General features: G+C 47.1%; 1 protein-coding gene across 1 annotated transcript in view; it reads right to left on the bottom strand.

Moving 5' to 3' along the window:
* Positions 1-981: 981 nt before the first annotated feature.
* Positions 982-9719, bottom strand: part of LOC142574766 (meso-2,3-butanediol dehydrogenase-like) — a 36184-nt gene continuing 27446 nt past the window's right edge. The window contains exons 7-8 of the mRNA XM_075683784.1: positions 4599-4662; positions 982-1511 (exon numbers count right to left, since the gene is read on the bottom strand). Coding sequence (XP_075539899.1) covers positions 1311-1511; positions 4599-4662 — 265 coding nt within the window. The 3' untranslated portion in view covers positions 982-1310. The remainder of the gene's footprint in view (positions 1512-4598; positions 4663-9719) is intronic.

Below are 9719 nucleotides of genomic sequence, written 5' to 3'. Positions count from 1 at the left end.
GCCAAAGTGGCTGGAGATACTCAAAGTAGCGTATTTGGCGGCAGAAGGTATGTGCAATTGCGACATGGTATTTCTTCAGGAGGGGAAATGAGCAAAACATTCTACATTATTGCCCACCCCCCTATTCACTATTTTTCATTGCCTGCGTATTTGCCTTAATGACGTTCCTCCGCCTACCTGAGCCCGGTAGCAAAGAAAGCTGCAGTTGAAGGAATGAATGCGATTATTCTTTTGCATTAAGCTGCGGTTCTTGGAGGTGAACGAATAAATAAAGCAATATATAAAAAATAAGGAACTTACACAGCTAGTGTATCCTGTTTTAGTTCTATATTACCCACCCTGGAGCTTCGCAGTTGACGTCTTGGTACATTGAGCCGACAAATGAAATAGCTTGATGCGGCTTTATACTAGAAGCACCTAATTTTTTACTTGCATTTATATCCGGAAGCTGAATAACATGCAAGAAATATTTGGGCACAATATTTGAAGTTTCGCAGATGTAGCCTATATGTTCCGATGTGATTTACTTATTTTACACAGCGCGCTAATTTACCCACGCGCTCCTCTCTCTGCCCTACACATCGCAATTGACGTCCGCAACAAACTGTCCAACATTTATTGCAATGCTCACTCCTTTGAGTTCTCGTGGAACTATTAAGCGAACTTCTTGAAATAGACAGGCTACGCCGCATATTGTGTGATATCAGGTCCCCTGCTAAGAAAAGTTCAGAGTGAAAATTATATATTCAATAAACGTTGATTTGATCATGTCAGCTTGTGTACTGCTGGTTTTTCTATCTTCTTTGACAATGCTGCTGGTTTAAAAACAGCTTAGAGCGCCTTGACGGCAACAACGTATGACGGCCGCGCGAGTCAATCTGTAGGTACGCAAGGTACTTTTGCACAAAAAGAAGAAAAAAACGAACAATATCTCCAACCGCAGTAATCAGAATAACGTGTGGTAGAGCGCACATATTTTTATTTTGCCTTGGTGCATAAAGTACTCAACGGAGACTCAATGCTGTACGTGTGCCCTCCAATATAACAGTTAATACTTGTGGGAAATTAACTATTCCAGGAGAAACTGCTCACCCACTATATTCAGCTGCATTCGAGAGCACTGTATTTGTCCTTGTTTGGCCTTCCAGGGCCCAAACAGAGTGAAAGTACTCCTTGGGTGAGCGCGGGTCTCTAAAAAGACAGACGTAATTGCAAGGCGCGGGATTTTTTTTATAAAAAGGGGGTTGCCAGAATTCCCTTGGTTTTTGCAGTGTAACCTGGCCGGACAGCAAGGTCTCGTTCTTGGCTTCTCATGCAGTCTTCTGGGTATCCAGCGTTGGGGCGGCACCCGAGACGCTGGACAGAAGGAGCAAGCCCCCATCGACAGGCATTGTGATCCCCGTGATGAACGCGGCATCATCGGATGCCAGGAAGGCGATGCAGCGGGCCACTTCTTCCGGCGTACCCACTCGTCCAAGCGCGTGCTTATCAGCGTTCATTTTCTCGAAGATCTGCATGGACAGAAAGTTCAGAGAAACATAAGAACTAGAAAATTATCATTTACCTGAAATTTTACCTAGCACATTAGGGGACCCTGAAACGCAGTACATACGGTACAAATAGAACAGTAGAAACAGAGCGGTCCGAGTACCTTGAAATACGAGTGTTAAGAAAACACCAGCTGTTGAAAAAATTCGTGCCACTTCCACTCCCTCAAACTTGACTTGTGGCCTCTGGTATTGTGCATACTAGCATTAACGCGTGAGCGTTAAGGAGCCCGTGTAGGAAAAGAAATCCGGCATCGGCATTCGACATCTCGCATCGACGTCCGGCGGTGGATGTCGATACGACAAAAAGATTTTCAAACCACGAATACCCAGGCCTACCATGTGACGCAAGAAATTGGCTGAACTAGTTGAATTTTTCAAGCTTGAATGCGTCGCAAATCGTGAACTACTTAAGCACAACCTACAGATATGATAGCTCTCGGATCCTAATTTGAATACACGAGAAAACACAAATATGTTGCGCTAAAATTCAACGAAACCCCTTTTCCAGCGTTTCTACAATGCATAGACCGGAGACGGCATCCGACGTTTGCGCACGCCGGCGCGTAAATATCTTGGAGTCCACGGAACGGCGCCCCCACTTCCTGGAAACACTTCCAGATAACTCGCCTCGCCGCATCACGGCCCATGCAAGAAGCGGCGTTTCTAGCAGAAAGCCCGCCTTCGGGCATAGCGCTTGCCGCGACCGTATCCCGGGAGACATTACGGTTACATACGCTGCAGTTGTCACAAAGTGCGAGAAGCAGTCAGGGATCTTTGAATGCTATCGTGTTCCACTCTTAAAGGCGAAGCTTAAGCGTGCTCCAAATCTTTTATGCTTCTGTACATAAATTTCTAAAATCATTCTCCTGCTTTCGAGTTTCTTTCGGACACAACTTTATCACAGAGTGAGCGCTGTATCTCGAAGGAGCTTGCTGCGATCCCTAGCTAGGTTTGACAATAAAGATGCATGCTTTATCAGCGTTTTCTTCAGCTCAATGAGTTCAGCCAAAATCTGTCCGTGACCATGCAAGTTCTGAGAAGCCCATGCACTCCTACGTTCCAGGAAACCGGTATACTCTCTGCTGGACACGTACCTCAATATCCGCGCTCGATAAGGTAATGCATTGCCGTAGTATGTGCTACTAGAAGCTGTTTCCTCTGCCAGGCTTTGTGATACGGCGCTGCTGCAGGTAGGCGATGTTTCTGTGCTACTTGCCTGTCGCTTCACAGAATTGGGACGCTGCCGGCACTCGACGCGCAAATTCACGTTTACGTCGCACTTCGCAATGTATCTCTAAACTTGCTGACCTGGCGCACGTATACCTTCCGAAATAGCTACGCAGGTTTTCAGCCACGCCCTGCTTCATGCGGGTTCCTGCTGCGGGTTTCTTCCTGCTTCCATCGAGCGAATGGGATGGCTCGACACCCCAGTATGGGATGGAAGCCCCTGAGGGCGGATTACTATGCCCAATGCTCTTTTATCTAGCCCTTATTGGCGTATTCGAGAACCTGCCAAGCACCGTTCGACTACCTATGCCGACGATATCTGTATCTGTACGTCAGAGTTGACAGGCTTCAGCTTCGCGCTCAATTTCAGAAGGCGGTCTCATCAACATCATGCTGCCTGGACAAACAAGGACTGAAGGTGAAATGAGAAAAGGGCACCCTCGTGACATTTACCCTGAAGACAATGTCTGCGTTCGGCACATGAATCAATGGACATGTGATATCACCCAGCAGAAGTCACAGGTTCTCGGAGGTTGTGAGTGTGAGAGACCTGCCCTTGACCCCTCAGGTAGACCACATGAAAAAGCGACTGATGGCTATTTGTCATCTGTCCAGGTTCCTTGCAGGAAATAACTGGGAGGTGTCCACACAATCCATGTTACAGCTGCACAAGATGCTGCTTCTTAGGTTCCCCCGGTATGGACTATGTACCTGTTATATCGAACACCGGCAAAATTAATTTGCGTATATTCCAGAGAATTCAGGCTCAGCTCTGACATTGTGCCTTAGACTATCACGCAGTGCGTCAACGGCTGAACCTACTGCCATTGTTCGAGTTTGTTTGATCACGACGCACATTGCCATCGATACAATGTGTTCGCATTTCCGGCACACTGCGCGGACCCATTGCGAACACCCCGCAACACTCACCCTGGAAAGTCTCCGCATGTAATTTAGCCCAACTGTCAGTGTATATCTTGCCTTGCTTACATCGTGGCACACACCTGCATCCTGGCTGGTGCCGCCTCCATGGTTTAGAGCCCTCGTGAAGTACACCTCACAATTCCACGACTTCAGAAAGTCAGATCTACCACCATTTGCACAAAAACAATTGAGCTTACTCCTGTTGTGCGAGAGACACCGGGGCCACTTGCACATATACACTGACGGATCGACTACATCGATCAGTTCTGACGGTGTTGTGTTTATAACGACGAGAGGAATAACACTGCGATTCAAGACGTCACGTCTTCCGACGTGCGTGGCTGCAAGCTCGCGGCTCAGCGCTGTGCGCTTCAATTCATTTCTGGCCCTGGCCCATGGGTCGTATTTTGCGACTCGAGACCGGCTCTACACAGCAGGCAGTCCTTTCTCTAACGTGGAGCTCATGAACATCTAACGTACAAAATTCTCAAACTTCACAGCAACTTCAAACAAAAAGGCCACGAAATTATTTTGCAATGGCTACCTGGCCATTGCGGGATCAGTGCAAATGATCAAGCAGACAAAGCTGTCCGAGAGTCCCATCAACAACAACACAGCGTTACCATTCCTGCTTCCAGGACAGACGCTAAATGGCAGAATTGTCACCTGGCATGCAAGCTCTCTGGAACAGAGTTGAACGCCCCTAATACAAGACGCCCCTAGTCGCCCGAACTGAACCCTTGGCTCCAATGCCGAACTCCACCTGGCCTTCACCGACGTGAGGTGAGGCATCGCTTCACTACTGGCTGTGGTTGGTAGTGGCTTTCTCGAAGGGATACACTACTTTAATAGGAAGGAGCGTTTATTTGTAATATTATTCATACTCATGGCGCATACCTCCGTGTATTCCTCGGCGCTGACTGCAGGTGCTTTCCCAATCAATGTGTTGATATAGGCTGGGCTGCAAAGAAAAAGTGAATTTGCATGTCACATTGCTTGACACTTTTGCCTACTCCGCAAGTCACCTTCACACTTGCGAGCCATGTGAGGACTTGTTCATAGATCATCATCATCATAACATACAAAGGTGCACTGCAGGACAAACTTCCGCCTTGTTCATCTCCTGCTTTCCGTTCTCTATCAGGAAACTCTACAAGCCCGGTATGACTATTTTCCTTTGAGATATTTCGTGCAACACGTTTTGCCAAAATAATCGATTCTTTCCATCCGTTGCTTTTCTTTCTGGATAGTTATAGGAACCATGGAGATGTATGGGAGAGGCCTTTGCCCTGCAGTGGGCGTAACCAGGCTGATGATGATGATGATGATGATGATGATAGGGACCATGCTGAATGGCACAGTTGCACGTTCCATTAGGACCGCATAGAGATGACGCGTTTCGTGCTTACGAATCTTTGGATGCCTCGATAGTACCGCGCTTGTTTTCTATTGAGGCAGCCTGCTACAGCCTATGCGGAACGCAGTGAGATGTGTCACGCAATCGATGCCATGCCGCCGTTCTGGCTGCGTTGGCGCTGTAGTCTTTTGCGGCAGCACGGCTACGATGTACGGAAACTAATTTAGTTGTAGACACTCCAGCGGATTGCTGCTTCTCGAATATGCCTTCAAGAACGACAGGTCGCGCTACGACAACGGGTCGCACCAAACTGGCGCAGCCCCACTGCAGGTGCTGCGAGAATGTTAGGTGCCGTGACTTCTACGAACCTGGGATATTGTGGTAATGCTGATTCTACTCTACGCCTATACATATAACTTGAAATTGAGTAGTACAATCCATTCTTTACATTGAAAAGCTTCCAGAGCATCCGTCATTTACATGTCTGAATACGAATTCATTAAGCTTGCCTTTTTCTGTTTTTGTTCAAGCCCGTGGCATGTATATTTGTGCGTCACAAGTGTGCCTGAAAATTTTTATTGACAGAAGTATTCTAGATGCAGTTGAAGCCCAATCATCCGCTTTTTTTGTCTTCAATATATTTTACTATGGGCGGAATAGCAATGGCGAGGCGACGCTACACCGCGAGGTCCTGCAAGGAGCGGATCTGCCTCTGTACTACAGCAAACACTATCTGGTCGCCGTTCTTTGGGGTGACCACTGACTGCGAACAAATAACTTCTTACTAAGTCAGTGACCATGACGCGCACCATTATATGGACTCTGACCTCACTAATCACTCGTCATCAAAGCGCCTACTTAACAGTATGCAAGACGTAGTGCGCAGTCAGAGAAGCGCGCAGCTGGGCAACATGCTCTGGTGCGCTACTTGAAAGCCCAAAGGTTGCTATGGAAGAATAAGGGTAACCGAAGCGCTGATGTTAAGCAACAATGATATGAAGTAAGCTTAAAGTGAAGTCTAGAAACCAAGTCCTTGACAGATTATAGGGCACAGTTGCAGGTAGCTTGGATCTAAAGATTTGTCGGACTTAAGACGGCTACTTGTCCGCCTGTTTCCATAACGGTTTTACAGTGCAGATGACTCGACATGCCGTAGGCACCGCCCTCTGAATTTACAAGCCATTAATATGGGACGTATGGGCTATGCACGATTTGAACGAAGCCCTCGTCAACTTGCATAACGTCAACAAAGCCCATATATCGGTATACTGACAGCCTCCGCGCATTTAGGCAGCGGTAGCAAATCCCAAATCAGAAATCAGAATCGCGTATTCGTTAGCAGATTCGTGGACTTCACATGCCTTCATGTGTAAACGTAACGGTACAGTGCTTGACGGCATATGGTCATTACCACAACAATGACTTTCCGGACCACAGAGCTGACATTCTCGCCTACCACCACTCCTCTACTATTCCTTTCTTCGGACACCTGCTCTGTTCTCGTAGACAGACAATCTGTCCTCCTGCGGGACATATGTGCCCTCAACCACCTCTTTCCCTGTGGGTCTCATCCTACCCCACAATTTTTACCTGGTAGAGAAATGGGCCGGGCGACTCTTGCACTAGCCACGACGTGTACTTTGGCTCAACTATACGAACCCATTCTCCGCTGTCCGAAGTACTCCCATTCTGCATCTGCAGCTGATACCCACCTTCTATTTGACCGTGCCCTGAAAAAAAGACTACGCGAATGTGTATTTAGTGATGCGAAGTAACGCACAAATGGTGAACAATGGCTCAAAACCGATGCGTTTCATACGCCGCTGTTGAATTATCTGCATAAAACCTGCCTGCATGGTTAAATGTACTTTCGTTTTGACATTACGTCATCTAGTAAGCCCGGCAAATAAGATGGAGTAACTGATATTGTTACTGACATCAAGTGCACCAGGTTGAATTAGGCAGGTATTGCTTTGCGTAGAGGACGTAGCCAGTGCTATAAATCGACGATGGCACATGGTTATGACTACAACAATGTTATTGCTGGCAGAAATACTTCATTCCTCGCCACCTGCAGCACCTTCACTTTCATTTCCCTCTGAACCAATCTCTGTCCAGGTTGCCCGAAAATATATCCCGGAATGTGACGGTGTAGTCGTGTTATACAAGGGCACAGGTGTAATGTTCTTTCAATGCGAATAGCAATCTTTGCCTAGTTCATCTGTTTTTAGCTAATCTTGCACGAAACTGTATCCTGGGATGTGACAGTGTACTGGTGTAATTGAAGTGTACTGGTGTAATGCTCTTTTAATGGCAATAGCTGTCTTCGCCTAGTTCAACCATTTTTGGCTAATCTAAGCTCAAAATGGCGCAAAGCGCATCACAAACTTTTTTTCCCGCATTTTTAATAGGATAAATGAGGTACATACAGGTATTTCCAGATATACGTACTACTTACTCTACGTACATTACACTATGTTCCAATATAGTACGCATACTGGTTCAGACCCCCCCCCCCACCATATGTCCCATCGCAGCACTAAATTTGAGATGTCCCTGTGGTGGATCCAATTCGTCCTAACGTGCCACGCCGAACCCAAACTGTCACGCCAGTCCCCGGGCCTTTTGCGAACTCCCAAAACCAGCACCTCACACATCTCAAAGCGACACGCGGGCTGCATTTCCCTGTGGATATCGATGGGCGTTAGTCCCTTGCTCCAGTGAAACCGAATCACAGTTCGTTGCTCCTACGCTGTGGACGTGTGAAGAACAACCGCCATCTTCAACAACTGAGAGCAGCGCCCTGCCGTGGAGCTACCGGCACATAAGGCAGGGCTGGTTCAAGAAAGGTCCACCGCTGGGAATGCATATGTTGACTTCGCATTTACAGCCGCAACGTGGCTAAAAAAATAGGAAATAACACTTTCTGATTCGACCTCTTATCTATCTATCTATCTATCTATCTATCTATCTATCTATCTATCTATCTATCTATCTATCTATCTATCTATCTATCTATCTATCTATCTATCTATCTATCTATCTATCTATCTATCTATCTATCTATCTATCTATCTATCTATCTATCTATCTATCTATCTATCTATCTATCTATCTATCTATCTATCTATCTATCTATCTATCTATCCTCTTACGCCAACCCATTTGCCCAAGTTGACTACCTGCGAGAGCCAGTGACCTGCGCTTTGGTCATGAGGCCGTCGTAGTCGCTGCATTGCTGTCATTGCAGCCTCATGCAATTTTACCCTCGTCATACGGTCGTCATCGTGCCTTCTACGCCAACCTACTGGCCCAAGATGTCGAACAGCTTGGGCCACCAAGTAGGGTCTCGTGGTCGCGATGCCGGCGCTGACGTTGCGACGCCGTCACACTGGCATAGTGATGCCGTCATTATTGTGCAATCGTCATCACTACAGGTTAGTGATATAATTTAAGCGCCGACATACGCAACGACAGAGGAAACAACATGAAATGCGAGCGCTAATATAAAAAAGCTTTAGTTTCGGCAACGCATGTTTATGCCCGTCACTCATCACATTGCACTTGCTCTATGCACACCCTTAGAAAGGTTAACTCTTTTTCTGCAAGTGGACAGACAGCGGGATTACACACCCATAGCCAAGTCGCGAAATATTTCCATCCTGAACTGTTTCACGTCTTTGTTGATCAGCGCTTCCGCTGACCACAGTACATTGAGCAAGGAACGTCACAGCCGCGCGAACTACAGTGACATACGATTCGACCATCGCGCACGCTTTTCTTTTTATTGTTTAAGTGTTCTCTTAGACTGTCACTAATGCAGCGTCCCATTCGACCTACGTACTGCTTACCAAAAGAAAGAGGGATACAATAAACCACTTTGCTAGCACAGGTGATTACCGAATTTTGTGTTTTTTGCTACAGCTGTGCAGCGCGTGGCGCCATTTTCTTTTCTTGCACAGCTTTATGAGCTTCTGGTATGGTATGGTATGGTATGGTATGGTAAAACTTTAATGAAGTCCTGCAGATCATGAGTCTTCACGAAGCGGGCCGCTCCCACGTGGGAACCGGAAGGCCGAGCCTCTCGGCCGTATCGTAGGCCTGCTTGACAGCCCAGAGTTGGTCAGCCAGAAAAGGGCTGCGGAGAACCGCCTCCCATCTGGCCGAGCTATTAGCGATGGTAGAGCGTGACCGGGCACACCGCCAGAGCATATGGTCTAACGTGTCTATATCTCCACAATCGTGGCAGGTAGCGTTGGTGTAAGTATCCGGATAGATTTTATGTAAGAGCGGCGGATTCGGATAGGTATTCGGTTGTAGTAGACGGAGCGTTAATGCTTGAGCTCTATTGAGGCGCGGATGAGGAACCAAGTAGGTTCTACGGGTGAGATAGTAGTGTTTAGTAATCTCGTTGTAGGTGGAGGGCGTGTGCGCGAAAAACAAAACTTTAACTTTGTAATCATCTACAATTTTCTTGACATTCTCAGACTGCTTATGAATGCACTGTATGACAGCCACATTTTTATGTCTGCCAGACAAGGCGACCCCATGGCAATCATTCGGCGCACTCACCCTTCTGAACAGCGATTCCGGAACAGAGCACTGTGCGGGCAAAGATGCCGTGCTTGCGTCAAATGCTTGAACTGATAAACTACCTTAAA

Source organism: Dermacentor variabilis, chromosome 3 (genome assembly GCF_050947875.1).
Source record: "Dermacentor variabilis isolate Ectoservices chromosome 3, ASM5094787v1, whole genome shotgun sequence".
In the NCBI taxonomy this organism is placed as follows: domain Eukaryota; kingdom Metazoa; phylum Arthropoda; class Arachnida; order Ixodida; family Ixodidae; genus Dermacentor; species Dermacentor variabilis.
This window is presented reverse-complemented; position numbering and strand designations above follow the sequence as displayed.